This window comes from Ranitomeya imitator, chromosome 3 (assembly GCF_032444005.1).
Source record: "Ranitomeya imitator isolate aRanImi1 chromosome 3, aRanImi1.pri, whole genome shotgun sequence".
NCBI lineage: Eukaryota > Metazoa > Chordata > Amphibia > Anura > Dendrobatidae > Ranitomeya > Ranitomeya imitator.
In genome coordinates, this window is record NC_091284.1 from 538250127 (window position 1) to 538276309 (window position 26183).

Here is a 26183-nt window from a genome sequence, read left to right on the forward strand (position 1 = left end):
TGCGCTGGCAATGGGAGCGCTAATGGACGCGTTGCACGGCATTAATTTCGCCGTGCAACGCTGTCTGTTAGCGCTCACCTGAAAACGAAATGAGAACCTAGCCTAAAGGTTAAAAGTTGACCAGCGATTTCTCATTATTACAACACCATTTTTTTTTAGGGACCACATCACATTTGAAGTCATTTTGAGGGGTCTATATGATAGAAAATAACCAAGTTTGACACCATTCTAAAATCTGCACCCTTCAAGATGCTCAATACCACATTCAAGAAGTTTATTAACCCTTTATGTGCTTCACAGGAACTGAAACAATGTGGAAGGAAGAAATGAACATTTAACTTTTTTTTTGCAAACATTTTACTTCAGAACCATTTTTTTTAATTTTCACAAGTGTAAAAACAGAAATTTAACCATAAATTTTGTTGTGTAATTTCTCCTGAATACGCCGATACCAAAAGGGGGTGATAAACCACTGTTTGGGGGCATGGCAGAGCTTGGAAGAGAAGGAGTACTGTTTTACTTTTTCAATGTAGAATTGGCTGGAATTGAAATCGGATGCCATGTCACGTTTGGAGAGCCCCTGATGTGCCTAAACAGTGGAAACCCCCAACAAGTGGGTTTTCCACAAAAAATATTTTTTAACCCCCATGTTTTTATTTTCACAAGGATAACAAGAGAAATTGGACCCCAAAAGTTGTTGTCCAATTTGTACTGAGTATGCTGGCACCCCATGTGTTGGGGGACCACTGTTTGGGCGTACGGCAAAGCTCGGAAGGGAAGGAGCGCCGTTTTGGAATGCAGACTTTGATAGAATGGTCTGCGGGCGTTATGTTGCATTTGCAGAGCCCCTGATGTACCTAAACAGTAGAAACCCCCACAATTGACCCCATTTTGGAAACTATTCCCCCCCAAAGAGCTTATCTAGATGTGTGGTTAGCACTATGAACCCCCAACTCTTTCACAGAAGTTTATAATGCAGAGTGGTGAAAATAAAAATATTTTTTTCCCAGAAAAAAGATTTTTTAGCCCCCAAGTTTTTATTTTCACAAGGGTAACAGGAGAAATTGGACCTCAAAAGTTGTTGTCCAATTCATCCTGAGTACGCTGATGCCCCATATGTGGGGGTAAACCACAGTTTGGGCGCACGGCAGAGCTCAGAAGGGAGGGAGCACCATTTGACTTTTTGAGTGCAAAATGGGCTGCCGTGTTTGAGACCCCCTAATGTCCCTAAACAGTGGAAACCCCCCCAATTCTAACTCCAAACCTAACCCCAACACACCCCTAACCCTAATCCCAACCTGATCCATAATCCTAAACACAACCCTAATGGTAATCACAACCCTAACCCCAAAACAACCCTAATCTTTACACTAACCAAAACCCTAATCAAAACCCTAAATCCAACACACCCCTAATCCTAACCTCAAACCTACCCCTAATCCCAATACACCCCTAACCCTAATCTTAACCCTAACCTTAACCCTAATCCCAAACCTAATCCCAAACGTAACCCTAATGCCAACCCTAATCCAAACCCTAACCCTTATCCCAACTCTAACCCTAACTTTACCCGCAACCCTAGCCCTAATTTTAGCCCCAATCCTAGCCCTAACTTTAGCCCCACCCTAACCCTAACTTTAGCCCCATTCCTAACCATAGCCCTAACCCTAAATTTAGCCCCAATCCTAACACTAACTTTAGCCCCAACCCTAACCCTAGCCCTAACCCTAGCCCTAAGGATACTTTTACACTTGCGTCATGTGGCATCCGTCGCAATCCATCGTTTTGGACAAAAAACGGATCCTGCAAATGTGCCCGCAGGATGCGTTTTTTGTTTTTTGCCCATAGACTTGTATTGCCGATGGATCGCGACGGATGGCCACTGAATCCGTTGTGTTTTGGCAGACCATCGTCACAAAAAACGTTCAATGTAACGTTTTTTGTACGTCGCGTCCGCCATTTCCGACCGTGCATGCGCGGCCGTAACTCCGCCCCTCTTCCCCAGGACATACACTGGGCAGCGGATGCATCCGCTGCCCACGTTGTGCACAATTTTCACAACGTGTATCGGTACATCGGGCTGACGCATTGCGACGGCCCCGTACCGACGCAAGTGTGAAAGAAGCCTAACCCTAGCCCTAACCCTAACCCTAGCCCTAACCCTAAATTTAGCCCCAACCCTAAATTTAGCCCCAACTCTAACCCTAAATTTAGCCCCAACCCTAACCTTAAATTTAGCCCCAACCCTAACCCTAACCCTAAATTTAGCCCCAACCCTAACCCTAAATTTAGCCCTAACCCTAACCATAGCCCTAATTTTAGCCCCAACTCCTCTAGCTGACGGCAGATCATGGCGGGCGCACTGCGCATGCGCCCGCCATTTTCTTACCAGATGAAGAAGCTGGCGAGCAGGAGGGGACACAGGAGGATCCAGGGACATCGGTAAGTATAACAGGGTCCCCGAATCCCCCTATTTCTCTGCCCTCTGATGTGCGATCACATCAGAGGACAGAGAATAACACACCGCTTTTTTTTTTTGCGGTCGCCGGTAAACAGTTAATTACCAGCGATCGCAAAGCAGGGGTCGGTAAAAACTGACCCCAATCATGTTCTTTGGGGGTCTCAGCTTCCCCGGCAGCCGAGACCCCAAAGATCTTCCGGGTGCCGGCCGGCGGGCGCATGTGCAGATGCGCCCGCCATTTTTTGGCCGGAACAAGATGGCGCCCATTGGGAGCCACGAGGAGCACCGGGCGAGACTGGTGAGTATCAGGGGCGATCAGGCACCCCATTTCTCTGTCCTCTGATGTGCGATCACATCAGAGGACAGAGAAATTAAATGGGAAATCATGTTTTTTGTTTTTTTTTGCGACCGCTGGTAAACGGTTAATTACCGGCGATCACAACCCGGGGGTCGGTAAAACCCCCCCGAACCATGTTCTCTGGGGTCTCGGCTAAACCCGGTAACCGAGACCCCAGAGAAAATCCGACTCTGGGGGGCGCTATTCACTTTTTCCACAGTGCCGTTAATTAACGGTGCTGTGGTTTAAGTACCCTTAACAGCCGCTGTTGAAAGGCGTATCGGTGGTCGTTAAGGGGTTAAACGGCAACAGTTTCATAGCAAGTGGCCTGAAAATGTGCCGTTTTGCATGTGGGCCTGTGGATGAGTGGTTGAGAACTTTATTTTCTGTTCCAGGGCCTGAGGTAGGTACAGCTGAACACTGTACTGGTGCAATTATTTGGACGCGCCTGATGTGCAAGGACAGGTGCAGGGCATGAGGCATCTGTGCCAGTGTTATGGACAGGATATTGGCAAGCACCTAGCACAGGGTAAGAGGCAGTGGTGTCATTTACTGGCACCAACTGTGGATCCAGGCTTTCGGCACACTAAGTCAGGTGCTTAGGTGACATGTGCCTGATCATGCTGGTGCTGGTTAGGCTCTTAGTGGTCAGGCCCTTGCTGATCTTGACATGGCACAGGCTGCAAATGACCATTATTTTGTTTCAGAACTCTCTATAGTAGGGAACACTATTGAATAGCTTTTTCTAATTGCTAGGACTCTGGAAACCAAACTTCTTTGATTACTTAAAACTAAACATTTTTGATAAAAAATTGGGTCACCTGCGCTAGGTTAAGCGGTTTTTAAAAATGTCAAACCACAATAATTTCACACAAAGCACATTAAACTGTATGAATGACAATAGTCAATTTTTGGAACAAAAAAAATGTGGTCACCTGTAGCAGGCCAAGCAGTTTTTAAACATTTTTAAACACTGTAATTTCACACAAAGTAGGTCACACTGTATGAATGACAATAGTCAATTTTTGGAACTAAAAATGTAAACACCTATAGCAGGCCAAGCGGTTTTTAAAAATGTTAAACCATCGTAGTTGCACACAAACCATGTTAAATGGTATTAATTACAGTAGTCAGTTTTTGTAAACAAAAAATGTAATCACCTCTAGCAGGCCAAGCATTTTTTAAAAATGTCAAACCACACAAAGCTTGTTAAAATGTATGGATGACAAAAGAGTCATTTTTTTTAAATGTGGTCACCTGCAGCAGCTTTATATTTAGCAACAGACTGCAAAGCCTTAAGCCCTGCCTAGAGGCTGCATTTAGCCAATCTTCTTCCTCCAACTGTTCCTAGGCTAAATGCAGAATGTATCACATAGAAACAGCAAACCCCAAATTTAACCCTAAGAAGGATTTTTGGTGTGACTTTTCAGCAAAGTATCAACAACACTAGAGGACTCTGATTCCTAAAACTGTGCACACAGGCCTTGACAACTACTTTATCCAATAAGAACTGTCCCTGAGCCGTGCATTGGCATCAGTGTGTCGATCATGGCTATGCCTGTCATTTTAGAACCTCTGATAAGTTAATGTGGCCAGTCAATCTCAGTAATTCCTCTACCAAGATAGCTATGGCACTACAATGACTGGCAGGCATTCCCTGCATGTTTATTGGCTATGTAACAGGTGCCAACATGTGAGGTGGGAATTCGAGCATTCGATTCAAGCACCAGCCATTTCTCAATGAGTACCAAGCATATCTAGATTCATGGGTGATATGAGTATAACTGAACACATTCGCTCATCACCAGTTTTTATATTCACTGATATTTGTCTTTGAAAAAAAATTATTTTTAAAGTCATGTGCAAATTACATGTGGTTTTAGGGTATGTGCAAATGTTGAGGAAAGGTGTGCAGATTTTTCCACACTGATTTTGGTAAATCCGCAAGAAATCCACACTGTGGATTTACTGCGGAAATACCGCAGATTTACCACATTTTTTGCGGTTTTTGTGCGGATTCCACTTGTGGTATTACACCTGCGGATTCCTATTATGGAGCAGGTATAAACCGCTGTGTAATCTACACAAAGAATTTACATGCTGCGGAATAAACAATGCAGCATTTCCGCTAGGTTTTTTCCACAGCATGTGCATTGCAGATTTTGTTTTCCATAGGTTTACATGGTACTTTTAAACTCATGGAAAACTGCTGTGAATCCGCAGCGGCCAATCCGCTGTGAATCCGCAGCATGTGCGCATACCCTTAGTGTGTTTCTGCCTTGGAGATTAACTAAAAATGTAAATGTATCTTTTATCTGTGAAAATCCCACATCCAATACAATTCCAACCACACATAAAACTTTGCGTACTTGTGGGAGAAATTAACATATTGTGGATTTCAAACACGCAACGCAGGTCAGTTTTGCACTGCGTAAAATAAAACAAAAAAATACAGCACGTGTGATCTGTTTTTAATATTTTAATGAATAGGAAAAGCTTTGGATTTTTATTGATGATGGTAAAAACTGAAACACTGACTTGATGGGGCCTTTAAGGTATAAAAGAAAAAAGCTTCTTTATCAGAAGACTTCTTTTTAAATTCCAATATTCTTCTTGTATTTTAGCTAATAAAGGCACAGGTTTATAATTGCTTAAAGTATTCAAAATGTTGTAAGTACACAAAGAACTTAATGTACTCTATCTGATCAATTTAAGGAAAGAGCAAGTAATTTAACTTAACAATTTGGAGACTACATTTGGACACATTTAGCTTAGTCCAATTTGTCTATTTAAGGCTAAGGTACCTTGCCACAATGAGCTTTTGATTAGTTTTTGAAGTTGTAGAATTTCCGTGCCTTTTCTGTACCTATTAAGTAAATTAGGTCACTTGCATTTTTTATGATATTTTTTAGTTCATTTTTCAACATGGGTTTTTTATGTGTTTGATGAGGCTTTCTTTCTCTCTTGTTGGTCTCTTGTTTCTTAAAAAAAATGTGCTGTTCTTTATGATTCCTGTATCTGCAAAAGTAATTGACATGTTGAGGATTGGAAACACGCACTGCAGGACAGTATATGCTGAATAAAATAAAAGCACAGTGGGCATGAGATTTTTATAAATCCCAACCACTTTGCTTGAACTGTAATGGTATGGCTAGTTTCACACTAGCGTTTTGAGGAGCTGCGGAGGGCTGCGGACTTCTTGCTTGAAGCCCCACCCTCGGCCGCACCTCCGCCACTAGCTCCGCCTACTTCTGCATGCGGCCTGCGTACTTATGTTTAACATTAGGTACGCAGGTCATGCGGCTGTATGCGGATGCTTCCGCATGTGTCATTTTGACGATGCAGAGAAAAAAAGAAATTGCTACCAGCTGCATCCTACGCTGGTCGCCGCATCGTTAAAATGACGCATGCGGAAGCATCCGCATACAGCCGCACGACCTGCGTACCTAATGTTAAAGATCGGTACGCAGGCTGCATGCAGGCCGCATGCAGAAGTAGGCAGAGCTAGCGTTGGAGGAGCGGCCAAGGGCGGGGCTTCACGGAGGAAGTCCACAGCCCTCCGCAGCTCCTCAAAACACTAATTTGAAACCGGCCTATGTGCACATGTTGAAGATTTGCCTGTGGAGTTTTCTGCGCAGATTCTGCATTTCTTGGGAGAAAACGCAGGTAAGAATCAGCACGGATTTGATGCATTTTTTTTGCATTTTTTATGCAGATTTCCATGCGGATTTGTATACGGATTTTGAAAGCTAAATAAAGATCTATTATTGAACAAAAATAAAAATAAAATTTTTTATTTTTTTATGTCATTTCTTGTCCAACCTCTTTATTTACATACTCCATTTAAGAATAATGATTACACAGACAGAAAGATAGATATATGATAGATGATAGATATATGATAGATAATAGATAGACAATAGATAGATCTATGTATAGATAGATAGAAAATAGATAGATAAATAGATAGATAGGTAGAAGATAGATAGATAGATCTATAGATTGATAGACAGATAAATAGATAGATAATACCAAGCCCAGTGTTTAGTAATAAACATAATAAAATGTACATAAAGAGTTAAATAAAGACACACACTCAAAGTCTGTGGTAGGCCGGGTCACACTTGCGAGAAAGTTGCACGACTCTCGCACCTCAATACCCGGCACTGCCGCTGGCAATTGGGATCGGAGCGTGCAGCTGCATAAAAATACATGCAGCTGCATGCTCCACTCCCGAGTGGCAGCGGCAGTTCTGGGTATTGATGCAAGAGACTCGTGTGAGTTTCTCGCAAGTGTGACCCCGGCCTTAAACGCAATATCTGTTTAACTTATAAAAAAAAGAAAAATAAATGGCGTGTGCTCCCGCACAATTTTTTGCGCCAGGGAGGGAAAGCCAATGACTGGGGGCCAATGTTTATAGCCTTGGAAGGGGTTAACACCCATGGATCTTCCCAGGCTATGAATATCATCCCGCAGCTGTATATTCAGACTTTACTGGCAACTGAAATAGGGGGACTCCCCCAAAAAAAGACATGGGGTCCCGCTATGTCATCCCGCAGCTGTATATTCAGATTTTACTGGCAACTGAAATAGGGGGACTCTCCCCAAAAAGACATGGGGCCCCGCTATAATTTTATAGCTAGAAAAGTCTATGCAGATAGCTGCGGGCTGATATTCATAGCCTAGGAAGGGGCCATGGATATTCCCCCTGGCTACAAACACCAGCTCACAGCCACCCCATATGACATATGGTGTCAATAAGATGTAATAAGATGCACCAATTCTGGCACTTAGCCTCTCTCTTCCCACTGCCCTGTAGCGATGGCATATGGGGTAATAGTTGGGGGTTGATGCCACCTTCGAATTGTAAGGTGACATAAAGCAGTCTTAGTAATGGAAAGTCATTAATAAGACACCTATCCATTACTAATCCTATAGTTGTTAATGAGTTAAATAAATACACAGCCAGAATAAAGTATTTTAGTGAAATGAAACACTATACAGTTTTGCCATATTTTTCTGCCAATCCATGCAACGCCCTTGATCTCCGGCCAAAACATGTAAAATAATAAACCAACACAAATACTCTCTGGTTCCGACGCAGTCCATATAATAATGACTGTCCCATGACGATCTCCCCTATAGGACTGTCACATCAGGAGATGTGACAGCTCTATAGGCCTCCAGTGACATACTGAAAGGAGACAATGGCTCTTGCAGTGCATCACTGAAGAGATTACCTGAGTTCAGGCTCTCACTTTACGGCATTGCTGTGTGAGAATTTTCCCATGCAGTGTTGCTGCAAGTGACAGTATGAACTATACTGTACTCATGGTGGAGGGATACAGTGTGGAGGATTACCTGCCATCACTGTATCACCGGAGCACCTGGAGAGCGGTTGCATCTGCCAATGTGACAGCTCTACATGGGAGATTGTCGTGGGACACTCATTATTACATGGATTACATCGGATCAGGGAGTATATTGTTGGTTTATTATTTTAATTTTTTTACAGGTGATCAAGGGCTTTAAGGGACTAGGTGATTGGTTAGTGTGTATTGTATGTTGTATGCACTGTATGTCTATATGTATGTACCTTATGTGTTTTTTTAAATTTGAACGCAGTAGCCGGATGATGGGACCACTACTGTAGTCCCCACACAAACACATACAGCCCCGCACACACACAGCCCCACACAGCCCTGCACACCCATGCGCACACACACACAGAGACACACAAAGCCCCGCACACACAGCCCTGCACACCCCCGCATACACACAGATGCACACAAACACCCGCACACGGCTGCACACATCTTCTTTACACAAACACAGTCTCTGCCCACATACATAGTCTCCACCCACACTCCGCCCACACACTCTTCCATCTCCCAGTCTGCAGCGTTTCTTGCAGGCACATCCGCAGCAAATCCACAGAACTTTTTTTAAATATGTGGTTTTGCTGCGGATTCGCCTGACACATTCGAAGGCAATGGGTGCAGAAACGCTGGAGATCTGCAAAATGAATTGACATGTGCACCCCAAATGTCAATTTCACATTGACTAACATTGCTTGTGCACTACACTGTGGATTTGATGCCATTCTGCGAGTCCAAAAATGCTGCGGATCTGCATCAAAATCTGCAAAGTGTGCACATAGCCTAAGGCCACGTTTTCAAGTATAGTATTTGGTCAGTAATTTACATCAGTATTTGTAAGCCAAATTCCAGAGTGGATTAATCAGAGAAGTTTAACTCACTTCTGGTTTTGGCTTACAAATAGTGATGAGCGAATAGTGAAATATTCGGATTTGGGAAAATCGGCATGAATAATTTATAATATCCGTGTATTCATACCGAATAACAAATCCAATGCAAGTCAGTGGGAAAGCTGAATATTGTGATGTTTGCATATCTCTCAGGCTTTGCGCCAGTCACACAACTGCTAGATAAAGGTATGCTGTTTATTTAACCAATAGAAAATTCAAATTTTTTTATATCACCTTTAGGACACATGCCAAAAGCAGAGTAAGGAAAATTGGTAAATTGTGATATTTTCTTATCTCTGCTGGCTGTGCACCAGTTGCACAACTGCTAAACAAAGAAGCGCTATTTATTTAAAAAAACAGAACATTATTTTTTTTATATAGCCTTTATGACACATGCCAGCAGTAGATTAAGGAAAATTATTGCCACTAGTAACTTGTGACTTTTGCATATATCTGCAGGCTTTGGTGCCAGTCGCACAACAGCTAGATAAAGATACGCTATTTATTTAACCAATTAAAAATTTGTTTTTTTATATCACCTTTAAAACACACACCAACAGCAGATTAAGGAAAATTATTGCCACTGTTAAATTGTGACGTTTGCGTATCTCTGCAGGCTTTGCAAAAGTTGTACAAACGCTACATAAAGATACGCTATTTATTTAACTAATATAATTTTTTGTTCAAGTTTTTTATATCGATGTATATAGATGATCCGATAGCTGCTAATGCACCTTGGATAATCAAAACCTTTATTAGGTACAAAAGACAGCCAAAAATCACCGATATAAAAACATCTAAAAGTCCAGGTAAATTCTGGAAAAAAATATAAAAAAAATTGTTTTTCTCACATTTTTGACACTGCAGTTCTGGTCTGTGGTATGTTATAATGAAAATAAAGCTGTATTTTTTATACTTCCTAGTAGAGTTGAGCGACTTTTGCTTTTTTAGGATTGAGTCGGGTTTCGCGAAGCCCGACTTTGTCAAAAGTTGGGTCGGGTGAAATCGGACGATTATTTCGAAAAGTCGGGGGCCGACCGAAACTTGAAACCTAATGCAAGTCAATGGGGATTCAAAGCCGGCAGTGAGTGGAGGACAGGAATACACCTACAGTGCCCATTTTAAGGAGAGGTAAGTATTTCACCTTTGCAAGTGCTGTGATCCTGATCAAGCGGGGACCCACTCGGCACTTGGCACTGGCACAGGACCCCTCATAGTACGGCGGGTGGCGCCTCCCACTGCCAGAGACACTTTTGCATACTATGAGGGGCATTGCGCCAGTGACGTCGCCAACGAGTATGCCCCCCCCACCTGATGAAGGAACCTGCACTTTCATCTGCACCTTCCTCTTTGTCACCTTGTAAGGCTATGTTCACACTAGCGTTTCCCGTTTTGCGTCGTGTTTGCGTCGGGCGACGCAGCAGCGACGCATGCGTCATGCGCCCCTATATTTAACATGGGGGACGCATGCGTTTTTTTTTGTTGCGTTGTGCGACGCATGCGTCTTTTTTGCCGCTAGTGTCGGACCAAGAAAACGCAACAAGTTGCATTTTTCTTGCGTCCAAATTTCGGCAAAAACCGACGCATGCGTCGCAAAACGCAGCGTTTTTGCGTGCATTTTGCCGCGTTTTTGCGTGCGTTATGCGTTGCGTCGCCGATGCAGCGGCGCACAACGCTAGTGTGAACGTAGCCTAAGGTGGTATAGTATGCGGGAAGGGGAACCTGACTTTCAGCAGGGTCAGATTCTGGCTGTGTAGAGTGCAAGGGGAATGTAGTGGTCTGGGTAAATGTACCAGCAGACTCATCTAGCTGTGGCTGGGCAATGGGCAAGATGAGGAGGAAACACAGATATAGGCCCAAATAATAAAGTAGGCTAAATGCAGTTCAAAATTGGTAACAGGACTAAACAGGCGGCATTGCTTTGTTCAGTGGAGGACAACTGTAATGAGTGGTGCAGACACAGTTAGTAGGCCCAAAACAAAAAAGTAGGCTAAATGCAGTTCAAAATTGGTAACAGGACTAAACAGGTGGCATAGCTTTGTTCAGTGGAGGACAACTGTAATGAGTGGCGCAAACCCAGTTTGTAGGCCCACAATAAAAAAGTAGGCTAAATGCAGTTCAAAATTGGTAACAGGACTAAACAGGCAGCATAGCTTTGTTCAGTGGAGGACAATTGTAATGAGTGGTGCAGACACAGTTTGTAGGCCCACAATAAAAAAGTAGGATAAATACAGTTCAAAATTGGTAACAGGAATAAACAGGCGGCATTGCTTTGTTCAGTGGAGGACAATTGTAATGAGTGGCGCAGACACAGTTAGTAGGCACCAAAATATAAAAGTAGGCTAAATGCAGTTCAAAATTGGTAACAGGACTAAACAGGCAGCATAGCTTTGTTCAGTGGAGGACAACTGTAGTGAGTGGCGCAGACACAGTTTGTAGGCCCACAATAAAAAAGTAGGCGGCATAGCTAGGTACTGGGTGGGCTTCTCTTCTGAGTAGCAGACAGTGGTAGTAGGCAGAACGTATTAACTGGTCTAAATGGAGGCCAGGGCCCCTGTATATTTTAACTATCATCTATCATTTCAACAAATTTGTATTGGCAGTGCCATTGAAGGATTTAACAGCACAGACTACACAGTGGTGGAGCAGGGAGAAGTAAGTATTGCAAGTGGTAGAGCACTGTTCGAGCTGGGGGGGAACACTCTCTCGTGGGTGGCGGTACTGTCACAGGGCCCCTCATATTACGACGGTGTGTCTGACGTTGGTTGTGCACCACCACTACCATCAGAGACACTTCATTGTACTATGAGGGACCCTGTGCCAGTGCCGTCGCCAAGACCTGTCCAGACAAATGGCACTCGCACGGGTGCTTGCGTCAGGTGGTGATCACAGCCCTGTGGGGGGAGTCAGCCCATTTAAGGAGGTATAAAAATGGCCTATGGTGGACATTCAGCAGCTGCAAATGGCGAATTGGAGAAGTCAGTAAGAGGAGGCCAAAAGCAAGACATTTTTCAGGCAAGCTACGTGTCAGCAGGAGAAGGTGGGGCAAAATAATTTGAAATCCATGATTGGTTCATTTTAATGAAGATTAGATCATCAACATTCTGGGTAGCCAGACGTGTCCTTTTTTCGGTCAGTATTAAACCAGCAGCACTGAAGACTCTTTCTGATAGCACACTAGAAGCAGGGCAAGTGAGCTCCTGTAATGCATATTCTGCCAATTCAGGCCAGGTATCTATTTTAGATGCCCAGTAATCAAAGGGGAATGACCTGTGAGAGAGAACATCGATAAGGGAGGAAAAGTAGTTCATAACCATACTGGACAAATGCTGTCTCTTGTCACTTTGAATCGATGCAACAGTACCTGTCGTGTCAGCGGTCATTGCAAAATCACTCCACAACCTGGTCATAAAACCCCTCTGTCCAACGCCACTTCGGATTTGTGCACCTCTAACACCTCTGCCATGTTGCCCCCTATGGCTCATCTGAGAACCATCACTGCCACTGTGTGCTGGGAATGCCTGAACCAAATGGTCTGCAAGAGTTGCTTGTTTGGTAGCCAAAATTTGCTCAAGGTTCTCATGTGGCATGATATTTCGTAATTTTCCTTTATATCGTGGATCCAGGAGACAGGCCAACCAGTAATCGTCATCAGTCATCATTTTGATAATGCAGGGGTCCCTTTTTAGGATACGCAAGGCATACTCAGCCATGTGGACCAATGTTCCTGGTGTCAATACACTGCTTGTGCTGTGTTGAGGAGTACTTTCTTGCAAATCAACATCACTTGTGTCCCGCAAAAACCCTGTACTTGACCTTGCAACGCCACCAGTTTCTATTGCCCCCTGAGAAGCATCCTCCTCCCATAAATATTCATCCCCATCATCTGCCTCCTCCTCCTCTTCATCCGCCACCTCTTCCAGGAGAGTTCCCTGACCAGACAATGGCTGACTGTCATCAAGGCTTCCCTCCTCCTCGGCTGCAGACGCCAGCCCCTTAATGTGCGTCAAACTTTGCATCAGCAGAAGCATTAGTTGGATGCTCATGCTTATGATGGTGTCATCTGCACTTACCAGCCATGTGCATTCCCCAAAAGACTGAAGGACTTGACAGAGGTATTGGAGCTTTGAACACTGCACACCAGACAACTCCATGTCTGCCATCCAACTGCCTGCCCGTGTACTGGGGAACATTCAGCGATCGCTGATGGTTCAGCATACGGCTGGAGTGTACGGCAACCGGCGGATGTGCGAGCAAAGTCTTCGCACCTTCAGGAGCAGGGATGGTAACTCCGGATAATTTTTGAGGAAGCACTGCACCACCAGGTTCAAGGTGTTTGCCAGGCAAGGTATGTGTTTAAGTTCTGAAAGGGCTATGGCAGCCATAAAATTCCTTCCGTTATCACTGACTACCTTGCCTGCCTCAAGATGTACACTGTGCAGCCATGATTGAGTTTTTTGCTGCCAGTACTCGGCCAGTACTTCCGCGGTGTGTCTGTTGTCGCCAAAACACTTAATTTCTAACACAGCCTGCTGACGCTTACCACTAGCTGTTCGATAATGGGATACCTCGTGTGCAACACTGGCAGCTGCGGATGGAGTGGTCGTGCGACTGCCCTCTGTGGACGAGCTTTCTCTTCTGGAGGAGGAGGAGGGGTGGCGAACGCCTACAGCCAACTGTTTCCTAGACCGTTGGCTAGGCAGAACTGTCCCACTATGGCTGTCCCCTGTGGACCCTGCATCCACCACATTAACCCAGTGTGCCGTGATGGACACGTTAAGTCCCTGGCCATGCCTACTGGTCCATGCATCTGTTGTGAGGTGCACCTTTCTACTGACTGATTGCCTCAGTACATGGACAATGCGGTCTGTGACATGCTGGTGGAGGGCTGGGATGGCTTTTCTCGCAAAGAAGTGTCAACTGGATAGGTCATAGCATGGTACTGCGTAGGCCATCAGGGATTTGAAAGCTTCACATTCAACCAACCAGTAGGGCATCATCTCTAACGAGATTAGTCTAGCAATGTGGACATTCAAACCCTGTGAACGTGGATGAGAGGATGAGTACTATCTTTTCCTAATGAGAGTCTCTTGTAGGGTAAGCTGGACTGGAGAGGTGCATATGGTGGAACTAGCGGTGGTGGTGGTGGACATGGCGGATTGAGAGAGGGTTGGTGATGGTATTCTCGATGTTGGCCTACATATAGTGTTTCCTACCAATAACCTTGTGATTCCCTGACTGCTTTGGCCTTGCGACGATTCCTCCACATTTGCTGCTGGTGGTGTCCTAACCGGTGGGCTCACAGTGAGGGAAGCAATGTAGCATTGCTGACTACCTTCATTCTGAGCATGTGTACCAATGGTACGGGACGTTTGGTAGTTAGTCCAGGCTTGCAAGTGCATGCTGGTTAAATGTCTAAGCATGCACGTTGTATTTAAATTTTGAAGATTCTTCCCTCTGCTAAAGGTCTTTGAGCATTTCTTACAGATAACTTTTGACTGATCATTCGGATCTTGGTTAAAAAATTGCCACACTGCACTTTTCCTACTATGGAATACGTTTTCAGGCATTGCACTCTGTGCTACTTTCACGGATGGCCACGCTGTCCTAAAACTGTTTTTGTTTTTGACAAACATTTTTGGCCTAACGGGCCTGCCAGAAGACAGCTGTTGCGATGTAGATGGCTGCGGCGGATCATCCTCCTCCGCTTCTGAGCTACTGGCAGTGGCACCCTCTTCCACCAATGGCTGCCAATCTGGGTCAACAACTGGGTCATCTATCACCTCCTCTTCAATGTCATGTGCACCTTCCTCTGTGTCACCGTGCAATAGCGTTCGGGACGGGGCACCATAGTCTCATCAGGGCCAGATTCTGGCTCAGTACACTGCGAGGGCAATTTAGTGATCTGAGTCAATGGAACGGCATTATAACCTAGCTGTGGCTGTGCATCAGTGCACTCCATGTCCGATTCATCTTGTAATGGGCAGTTAACAATTTTCCCGTTCTAACCCAGGCACGGTATGTGTAAAGAGCGCCATGGAGTAACCTGTAGTGTCGCCAGACGCATCCTTCACTTTTGGTTTGGGTGAAGGACACAAGGAAACATCTTGTTCCTGACCGGGAGCATCCACTGACGACTCGCTGCTTTTATATTTGAAACTTTCTGAAGAGGAGGGGAAGGAGCTAGAGGCTGAGTCAGCAAGGAAAGCCAAATCTATTTCCTTCCTTTCTGGCTTTAAAAGCCATTTTCCTACCCCCAGATAAGGAAGCCTTCGAGGCCTTGTGTAGCTAGACGATGACGCTGGCTCAACACCTCCAGCCTTAGGTGCTATTGTGCTTTTGCCACTACCACCAGATGCACCACCATCAGTACCAGCTCGCACCCACCGCCCACAGCCTCTTCCACCTGACTTCCTCATTTTTTGGAAAATCTAACCAAAATAACAACCATTATATGGTACTGTAAAACAAGGTAGAAGGTGTATATAAACGTGTTGAGATTTTAAATCTCCCTTTTTTTGGGAGACTGAACGAAAAATCAGGCCCTGTGCAAAAAACAACACAATGTAAGTGCTGAAAGTGGCTGGCTGATATACCACAAACTAACAGGACTGCAGTATATCCACTTTGTGATAATTTGAATCTCACTTTTTTTGGGGGGAGACTAAACTAAACCTCAGGCCCTGTGCATAAAACAACAAAATGTAAGTGACCGAAAGTGGCTGGAAGATACATGAAAAAATACAAGGACTGTAGTACAATTTCAATCTCCCTATAATGATCTCAGGACAAGAATTGCAGCAATAAAAAGGACTGCTGCACACAAAAGTGTGGACAAATAAACAAGATAACTGTGCAGAAAGGAGCAACAGGAGTTTTGCTTTTAAAAAAGCAGTTGGTTTGCACAGCGGCATGCAAACAGCAATGCAGCTATCAGGGAGCCTTATAAGGCAGCCTAATAAACTAGAGAGCTGATGCACAAAAAATATAGCCTCCACTGTCCCTGCAAACAAATGGTGGTGTTGGACAGTGGAATTCGCTACAGCACAAGCAGTTTCGGGGCTTAATCTTCCCTCCCTAACTATATCCCTTCTTCTGATGAAGCTGTGGCAACCTCTCCCTATGCTACGATCGGCAGAAGTAAGATGGCGGTCGGTGTGCACGCCCCTTTATAGCCATTGTGATGCTGCAGAAATCAAGCCAATCACTGTCATGCCCTTCTCTAAGATGGTGGGGACCGAGACCTATGTCATCACGCTGCCCACACTCTGCGTCCACCTTCATTGGCTGAAAAATAGCGCTGAATGTGTCATACGAAATGCGACTTTGGCGCAAAGATTGCCGACCTCATGGCCGATCCCACACTAGGATCGGGTCGGGTTTCATGAAACCCGACTTAGCCGAAAGTCGGCGATTTTTGAATTTGTCCGATCCGTTTCGCTCAACCCTACTTCCTATCTTTGTTAAAACTTTGTTGATATGGTAATGTGCTGATTACATGCAGGTTTAGAGCTTTTCTGCACCAGGAATGCACTAAAGATGCATATGCCTTTATTACCTGTTTATTACATATCTAATGCAATTCCAAAGAGAAAATCAGCACATAAAACTCAGCGTACTTATAAGAGAAATTGACATGTTTGCATAAAATAAAGCACAGTGTGCATGAGATCTCTATAATTTACATTTACTTTGCTGGAACTGTAAGATACTGCATTTTTTGGGTAATAAAAATATGCTGCATCAAAAATTCACCAAAAACTCATCATGGCAACTTAACCTTAAGGCTACATTCCCACAATGAACTTTTGATGCGTTTTTGATATTGCAGAATTTCTGCATCTATTATTAAGGCTGGAGTCACACTCAGCGTAACATAATACGGTCCGTATAATACGGCCGTAATATGCTGAAAAGTGCCCAAAATAGTGGTCCGTAGCTCCTCCATAGGCAGGGTGTGTCAGCGTTTTTTGCGCATGGCATCCTCCGTATGTAATCCGTATGGCATCTGTACTACGTGTTTTTCTCGCAGGCTTGCAAAACCGACATACGGCTATACAAGGCATCCATGTGAAAAAAAAACCATATATACTGTCTATATATATATATATATATATATATATATATATATGTCAGTACACACATGTATATATATTATTACTTCATACAGCGCTAGATAGCTTTAAAGCCGGTAATTCAATTGCCGGCTTTTGCTATCTCCTTCCTAAACCCGACATGATATGAGACATGGTTTACATACAGTAAACCATCTCATATCACCATTTTTTTTGCATATTCCACACTACTAATGTTAGTAGTGTGTATATGCAAAATTTGGCCGTTCTAGCCATTAAATTAAAGGGTTAAATGGCGGAAAAAATTGACGTGGCTCCCACGCAATTTTCTCCGCCAGAGTAGTAAAGCCAGTGACTGAGGGCAGATATTAATAGCCTGGAGAGGGTCCATGGTTATTGCCCCCCCCTGGCTAAAAACACCTGCCCCCAGCTACCCCAGAAAAGGCACATCTGGAAGATGTGCCTATTCTGGCACTTGGCCACTATATTCCCATTCCCGTGAAGTGGTGGGATATGGGGTAATGAAGGGTTAATGCCACCTTGCTATTGTAAGGTGACATTAAGCCAAATTAATAATGGAGAGGCGTCAATTATGACACCTATCCATTATTAATCCAATACTAGTAAAGGGTTAAAAAACACACACACATTATTAAAAATTATTTTAATGAAAAAATCACAAAGGTTGTTGTAATAATTTATTCTACGCTCAATCCACTCACTGAAGACCCTCGATCTGTAACAAAGTCAAAATAATAAACCAACAATATACATACCTTCCGAAGATCTGTAAAGTCCCACGATGTAAATCCATCTGAAGGGGTTAAAAAAATTTGCAGCAAGGAGTTCTGCTAATGCAGCGCTTCTTCTTGCTGCAAAACCCCGGAGAATGAAGGTAAAGTAGGTCAATGACCTATATTTACCTTCATTTGCGGTGAGGCGCCCTCTGCTGGTTGTCCCTAGATCGTGGGAACTTTCCTAGAAAGCTCCCAGGCTCGAGTTCATATGAGGACAACCAGCAAAGGTATTTTTATTACCCAAAAAATGCAGTATCTTACAGTTCCAGCAAAGTAAATGTAAATTATAGAGATCTCATGCACACTGTGCTTTATTTTATGCAAACATGTCAATTTCTCTTATAAGTACGCTGAGTCTTATGTGCTGATTTTCTCTTTGGAATTGCATTAGATATGTAATAAACAGGTAATAAAGGCATATGCATCTTTAGTGCATTCCATATGCAAAAAAAATGGTGATATGAGATGGTTTACTGTATGTAAACCAGGTCTCATATCATGTCGGGTTTAGGAAGGAGATAGCAAAAGCCGGTAATTGAATTACCGGCTTTCTGCTATATCGCGCTGGATGAAATATTAATATATATATACATATATGTGTCTCACTGACATATATATATATATATATATATATATATATATATGTATTCTATGTGTACACATTTATTCTACCTATTCTACTGGAAGCTGTCAGAGTGATTTTACTGTACACCGCACTGAATTACCGGCTTTTCTCTCTAACAGCGCTGCGTATTTCTCGCAAGTCACACTGCTGGTCCGTGTGTAATCCGTATTTTTGGGGCTTCCATAGACTTTCATTGGCATTTTATTTGCGCAATACGGTGACAAACGCAGCATGCTGCGATTTTCTACGGCCGTAGAAAGCCGTATAATACTGATCAGTAAAATACGGCAGATAGGAGCAGGGGCATAGAGAATAATTGGGACGTTTGTTTTGCGAGCTTTACGGACGTTTTTTCTGCACTCAGACGTCCGTAAAACTCGCTAGTGTGACGCCGGCCTTAAAGGTTTCTTGCATTTTTTTATGTTTTTTTCACATGTTTTTTATCACATTTTTCAACCCTGTGTTGTTTGTCTCTTAGTGCATGTTTCCTTGTTTAGTATTTGCTGTGGATTGGACGCTGCATACAGCTGCAGCTTCCAATCCGCAGCGGCCAGTTGTTACAGCATAGTGGAGGGGATTTTATGAAATCCCTTCTCCACTATGTGGCGCGTCTTTATAGACTGCAGCATTTCAATTTATCTTGCGGAGACGCTCAGTTTCCACGAGATAAATATGACAGTCCAATGTATAGGATGCGGTGATTCCACATGGTGCAGTGAACACATATGGAATCACTGCGCGTACAAAAGCCGGCAGCGATTTGGGTGGAGCTGCGTCCAAAGTGCTGCATATATGGAACGTGGAAACATACCCTTATTGGTGTGTCATCCTTTAAATACGGCTGCTTTCTTTTTGATGCTTACTGGTATTTGGATTTGACAAACTTAATTGAAATACTTGGGTATGCATCATTTGCATTTTTGATGCATTTCCACTGTGGAAATGCACTAAAAATGCATATGTGTTTTCTATATGCTGATTTTCTGCATCTAATGGAAGTCTATGGGGAACATCCGCACAGAAAGATCAACATACCCATAAGAGATATTGACATACTGCAGATTTGAAACGCGCACCACAGGTCAATTTATGCTGAATTAAAAAAAAAAAAGCACAGTGTGTGAGAGTTCTGTAAAGCCCATCTACTTTGTTGGAACTTTAAAATGCTGCGTTTTTTGACAGTGAAAATACGCAACATAAAAACACACTAAAAGGTCATCGTGGAAATCTAGCCTTCTCTTTGATTTGATCATTTCCTGCATGATCGGGTAGCAGCTGAAAAAAAGATGGAAACCTATTTTTCTCTAGCTTTTGTCATTATAGTACTAAAGTGTTTGATAATGTACAGAGCATAGAGAATATAGAGATCAATGGAACAACCAAAATGTTGCAATATTTGGAATTAAAAGTGGAATAATTAAAAACTTGTATAGTCCTAGAGCCAAATATTAATAAGTCCCCTAACGAAATAAGCTGCTGCATACAGATAATTTAAAAAATATAACCTTGCTGGCTTCGTTCACGTTGCATCTATACAACTAGCCTACTGTTATGTCAGAAGAGCTCCCAATATATAGTGTTAGATCCTCATATGTGTCGATTCACCAAACAGTGGCCTAAAATGTGTTCTTCTGACCTCTCTCTGGCAGGAGTGTGCCTGCATATTGTTTGTATAAGGCCACATGCACATGTTGAGTATTTGGTGAGGTTTTAAAGGGACACTGTCACCTGAATTTGGAGGGAACAATCTTCAGCCATGGAGGCGGGGTTTTTGGGTGTTTGATTCACCCTTTCCTTACCCGCTGGCTGCAATATTGGATTGAAGTTCATTCTCTGTCCTCCATAGTACACGCCTGCACAAGGCAATCTTCCCTTGTGCAGGCATGTACTATGGAGGACAGAGAATGAACTTCAATCCAATATTGCAGCCAGCATGCAGCCAGCTGGTAAGGAAAGAGTGAATCAAAAATCCCAAAACCCCGCCTCCATGGCTGAAGATTGTTCCCTCCAAATTCAGGTGACAGTGTCCCTTTAACATCAGTATTTGTCAATCAAAACCAGGAGTGGGTGATAAATACAGAAGTGGTGACGTGTGTCTATTATACTTTTCCTCTGACTGTTCCACTCCTGATTTCAGTTTACACATACTGATGTGAAAGACTAACCAAATACTGAATGTGTAAACCAGGCCTTATACAGACGGCTACTGAAAACTAAAAATAAATGTATACTATGCATTACGCGTTTCTTTGTGGGTCCCTATGGTGGATTGATGTCTCGGCATCCATCCAGGCTGTGCATCATTTCAGATGCATATCTTCTGAGCTCATATAACTGACAGTGACGAGAGAAACAGTGTGAAACAAGCCTGACATTTTCGTTGAAACAAACGATAAAAATTAAAGCTCTCTATGTAAAATAATAATTTAACCCACAGTTTTTTTTATTTATAGGAATACCAAATAGACATATTTTTTGCTCAAACATGGACTGACAATCGTCTCAGGTTCAATAGCACCATGAAGATTTTAACGCTAAACAGCAATATGGTTGGATTAATTTGGATCCCGGACACTATTTTTCGTAACTCAAAAACTGCAGAGGCTCATTGGATTACAACTCCAAATCAACTTCTACGAATATGGAATGATGGTAAAATTTTGTACACATTAAGGTATGTTTTTGTTGACACTTTTTACAGTTAGCTGGTTATTTACTTCATTGGCTTTTTGGTTGATCTGCTTTGCTTTCATATTTATACAGTAAAGATGTTTTCTTTGGCATTTTACACCTTCCCATGTTTTATCTTATGGCATAATATTAGTCAAAATCAGTTGTGTTACAATTAATCTCAGCTAAGGAGGACTTAAAGGGAAACTGTCACCCAAAAAATCGCGGGTGAGGTAAGCCCACCGGCATCAGGGGCTTATCTACAGCATTCTGTAATGCTGTAGATAAGCCCCCGATGTTACCTGAAAGAGGAGAAAAAGACGTTAGATTATACTCACCCAGGGGCGGTCCCGCTGCTGGTCTGGTCGGATGGGCGTCTCTGGTCCGCTGCGGCATCTCCTATCTTCATTCCAAGACGTCCTCTTCTGATCTTCAGCCACGGCTCCGGCACAGGTGTACTTTGTCTGCCCTGTTGAGGGCAGAACAAAGTACTGCAGTGCGCAGGTGCCGGAAAGGTCAGAAAGGCCCGGCGCCTGCGCACTGCAGTACTTTGCTCTGCCCTCAACAGGGCAGACAAAGTACGCCTGCGCCGGAGCCGTGGCTGAAGATCAGAAGAGGACATCATGGAATAAAGATGGGAGGCGCCGGAGCAGACCAGAGACACTCATCCGACCGGACCAGCAGCGGGACCGCCCCTGGGTGAGTATAATCTAACGTCTTCTTCTCCTCTTTCAGGTAACATCGGGGGCTTATCTACAGCATTAAAGAATGCTGTAGATAAGCCCCTGATGCTGGTGGGCTTACCTCACCCGCGATTTTCGGGGTGACAGGTTCCCTTTAAAAGCATTCAATGATGTTGATAAGTGAATGATGGATTTATTTAATGTTTAGTTCTATAAAAAAAAGTAGGGAAGATGTAGCAAGATCTGTTTATATAAAATAAAAATGGCGTGCTATTCTGCTTAAAGCTCTACTCCAGCCTTTTTTTCATTGCACTGCTGCAGGGGCACTTAAAGTTATTTGCCCTTCCCCTGTCTCATTGTCACCACTAGGGTTGAGCGAAACGGGTCGTTCATTTTCAAAAGTCGCCGACTTTTGGCAAAGTCGGGTTTCATGAAACCCGATCCGACCCCTGTGCGGGGTCGGCCATGCGGTACGCGACTTTCGCGCCAAAGTCGCGTTTCAATGACGCGAAAAGCGCCATTTCTCAGCCAATGAAGGTAAATGCAGAGTGTGGGCAGCGTGATGACATAGGTCCTGGTCCCCACCATCTTAGAGAAGGGCATTGCAGTGATTGGCTTGCTGTCTGCGGCGTCACAGGGGCTATAAAGGGGCGTTCCCGCCGACCGCCATGTTACTGCTGCTGATCTGAGCTTAGGGAGAGGTTGCTGCCGCTTCGTCAGAAGCAGGGATAGCGTTAGGCAGGGTCCATTAACCACCAAACCGCTTGTGCTGTAGTGATTTCCACTGCCCAACACCACCTTCGGTGTGCAGGGACAGTGGAAGCTACATTTTTTTTTTTTCCCCCTCAGCGCTGTAGCTCATTGGGCTGCCCTAGAAGGCTCCCTGATAGCTGCATTGCTGTGTGTACGCCGCTGTGCAAACCAACTGCTTTTTTCAAAGCACAAATCCTCTTGTTCCTTCCTTTCTGCACAGCTATCTTTTTGGTTTGTATACACTTTTTATTTAATTTATGCATCAGTCCACTCCTTATTGCTGCCTGCCATACCTGGCTGAGATTACTGCAGGGAGATAGTAATTGAAGGACACTCCCTGTTTTTTTTTTTTTTTTTGTGGGAGATTAAGATTGACATTTCTGCTAGAGTGCCATCCCTGTCTGTGTCATCTCTCACTCAGTGGGCCATAGAAAGCCTATTTATTTTTTTGCTTGATTTGGGTTATAAAATCTACCTGAAAAAATCACTACATCAATCAGTGGGAGAAAAATATTGGCCTCAGGGCTTGTGTGCCACTCTTGACTCCTGTGTGCATCATCACTCACTCAGTGGGCCATAGAAAGCCTATTTATTTTTTTGCTTGATTTTGGTTCTAAAATCTACCTGAAAAAATCACTACATCAATCAGTGGGAGAAAAATATTGGCCTCAGGGCTTGTGTGCCACTCTTGACTCCTGTGTGCATCATCACTCACTCAGTGGGCCATAGAAAGCCTATTTATTTTTTTGCTTGATTTTGGTTCTAAAATCTACCTGAAAAAATCACTACATCAATCAGTGGGAGAAAAATATTGGCCTCAGGGCTTGTGTGCCACTCTTGACTCCTGTGTGCATCATCACTCACTCAGTGGGCCATAGAAAGCCTATTTATTTTTTTGCTTGATTTTGGTTCTAAAATCTACCTGAAAAAATCACTACATCAATCAGTGGGAGAAAAATATTGGCCTCAGGGCTTGTGTGCCACTCCTGACTCCTGTGTGCATCATCACTCACTCAGTGGGCCATAGAAAGCCCATTTTTTTTTTTTTTTTGCTTTATTTGGGTTCTAAATTCTACCTGAAAAAATCAATAAATCAATCAGTGGGAGATTAATATTGGCCTTTGGGCTTGTGTGCCAGTCCTAAGCGTGCCATCTCTCGCTCTCAGATAGTGGGCCATAGAAAGCCTATTTATTTTTTATTTTTTTTATTGGGTTTATAAATTTTCCCTGGAAAAAAAAAAAAAGTGGGAGATTAATATTGGCCTCTGGGCTTGTGTGCCAGTCCTGAGCGTGCCATCTCTCTCACAAATAGTGGGCCATAGAAAGCCTATTTATTTTTTTTTTTTTTGTTTTATAAATTCTCCCTTACAAAAAAAAAGGGAGATTAATATTGGCCTTTGGGCTTGTGTGCCAGTCCTAAGCGTGCCATCTCTCTCTGTCTCTCAGATAGTGGGCCATAGAAAGCCTATTTATTATTTTTTTTATTGGGTTTATAAATTTTCCCTGGAACCAAAAAAAAAAAGTGGGAGATAAATATTGGCCTCTGGGCTTGTGTGCCACTCCTGACTCCTGTGTGCGTCATCTCTCACTCAGTGGGCCATAGAAAGCCTTTTTTTGTTTTATTTGTTTTCTAAATTCTCCCTGAAAAAATCATTTTATTTTATTTGGTTTCTAAATTCTTCCTGAAAAAATCATTTTATTCTATTTTTTTTTTCCTAAAGTCTCCCTGAAAAAAAAAACAAAAAAAACAAATCAGTGGGAGATTAATATTGCCCTTTCTGCTTGTGTGCCAGTCTTGACTCCTGGGTGTGCCATCTCTCTCTCTCTCTCCAATTGTGGGCCATAGAAAGCCTATTATTTTTTTAGCTTGATTTGGGTTCCAAAATCTACCTGAAAAAATCACTACATCAATCAGTGGGAGATAAATATTGGCCTCTGGGCTTGTGTGCCACTCCTGACTCCTGTGTGCGTCATCTCTCACTCAGTGGGCCATAGAAAGCCTTTTTTTGTTTTATTTGTTTTCTAAATTCTCCCTGAAAAAATCATTTTATTTTATTTGGTTTCTAAATTCTTCCTGAAAAAATCATTTTATTTTTTTTTTTTTCCTAAAGTCTCCCTGAAAAAAAAAAAACAAAAAAAAACAAATCAGTGGGAGATTAATATTGCCCTTTCTGCTTGTGTGCCAGTCTTGACTCCTGGGTGTGCCATCTCTCTCTCTCTCTCTCTCCAATTGTGGGCCATAGAAAGCCTATTATTTTTTTTAGCTTGATTTGGGTTCCAAAATCTACCTGAAAAAATCACTACATCAATTAGTGGGAGATAAATATTGGCCTCTGGGCTTGTGTGCCACTCCTGACTCCTGTGTGCGTCATCTCTCACTCAGTGGGCCATAGAAAGCCTTTTTTTGTTTTATTTGTTTTCTAAATTCTCCCTGAAAAAATCATTTTATTTTATTTGGTTTCTAAATTCTTCCTGAAAAAATCATTTTATTCTATTTTTTTTTTCCTAAAGTCTCCCTGAAAAAAAAAAAAAAAAAAACAAATCAGTGGGAGATTAATATTGCCCTTTCTGCTTGTGTGCCAGTCTTGACTCCTGGGTGTGCCATCTCTCTCTCTCTCTCTCTCTCTCTCTCCAATTGTGGGCCATAGAAAGCCTATTATTTTTTTTAGCTTGATTTGGGTTCCAAAATCTACCTGAAAAAATCACTACATCAATCAGTGGGAGATAAATATTGGCCTCTGGGCTTGTGTGCCACTCCTGACTCCTGTGTGCGTCATCTCTCACTCAGTGGGCCATAGAAAGCCTTTTTTTGTTTTATTTGTTTTCTAAATTCTCCTTGAAAAAATCATTTTATTTTCTTTGGTTTCTAAATTCTTCCTGAAAAAATCATTTTATTCTATTTTTTTTTTCCTAAAGTCTCCCTGAAAAAAAAAAAAAAAATCAAATCAGTGGGAGATTAATATTTACATTTGTGCTTCAGTGACAGTCCTGCGTGTGTGGCATCTCTCTCATTTGTTGCCACCAACAACAGAGTGTGTAACATTGTGCCTGATTTTCGTTGTGGTCTCACTCACCTGTAAAGGGGTAGCTAAATCATACTGAAGTTATAGCTCACCGTGTAATTTGTGTGACAGCAACAAATACCGTTAGTTTGTTTACGTTTTTAAAACAATGAGGAAGTATGGTGGAAGAGGTCATGGCCGGGGGCGTTCATTGTCAGCTGGTAATGAGGGTAGTGGTAGTGGTGGAGCATCAGCTGGTCGTGGGAAAAAAAATATTGCACCTAAGTCTGGAGCTGTGGAGCCAGGTTCGTCGTCTGGCTACACAAGGCCTCGAACGCTCCCTTTTCTGGGAGTAGGAAAACCGCTTTTAAAGCCGGAGCAGCAAGAGCAAGTTTTGGCTTATCTTGCTGACTCAGCCTCTAGCTCTTTTGCCTCCTCTCGTGAAACTGGTAAATGTCAAAGCAGCGCGTCGTTAGTGGATGTTCACGGTCAGGGACAAGTCGCTTCCTTGT

General features: G+C 43.1%; 1 protein-coding gene across 2 annotated transcripts in view; it reads left to right on the forward strand.

Annotated features, from left to right (window-relative positions):
• Positions 1-26183, forward strand: part of LOC138670461 (gamma-aminobutyric acid receptor subunit gamma-3-like) — a 1219385-nt gene that overhangs the window by 706971 nt on the left and 486231 nt on the right. For both annotated transcript variants that reach the window (XM_069757829.1, XM_069757830.1), the window contains exon 4: positions 21017-21237. In XM_069757829.1, coding sequence (XP_069613930.1) covers positions 21017-21237 — 221 coding nt within the window. The remainder of the gene's footprint in view (positions 1-21016; positions 21238-26183) is intronic.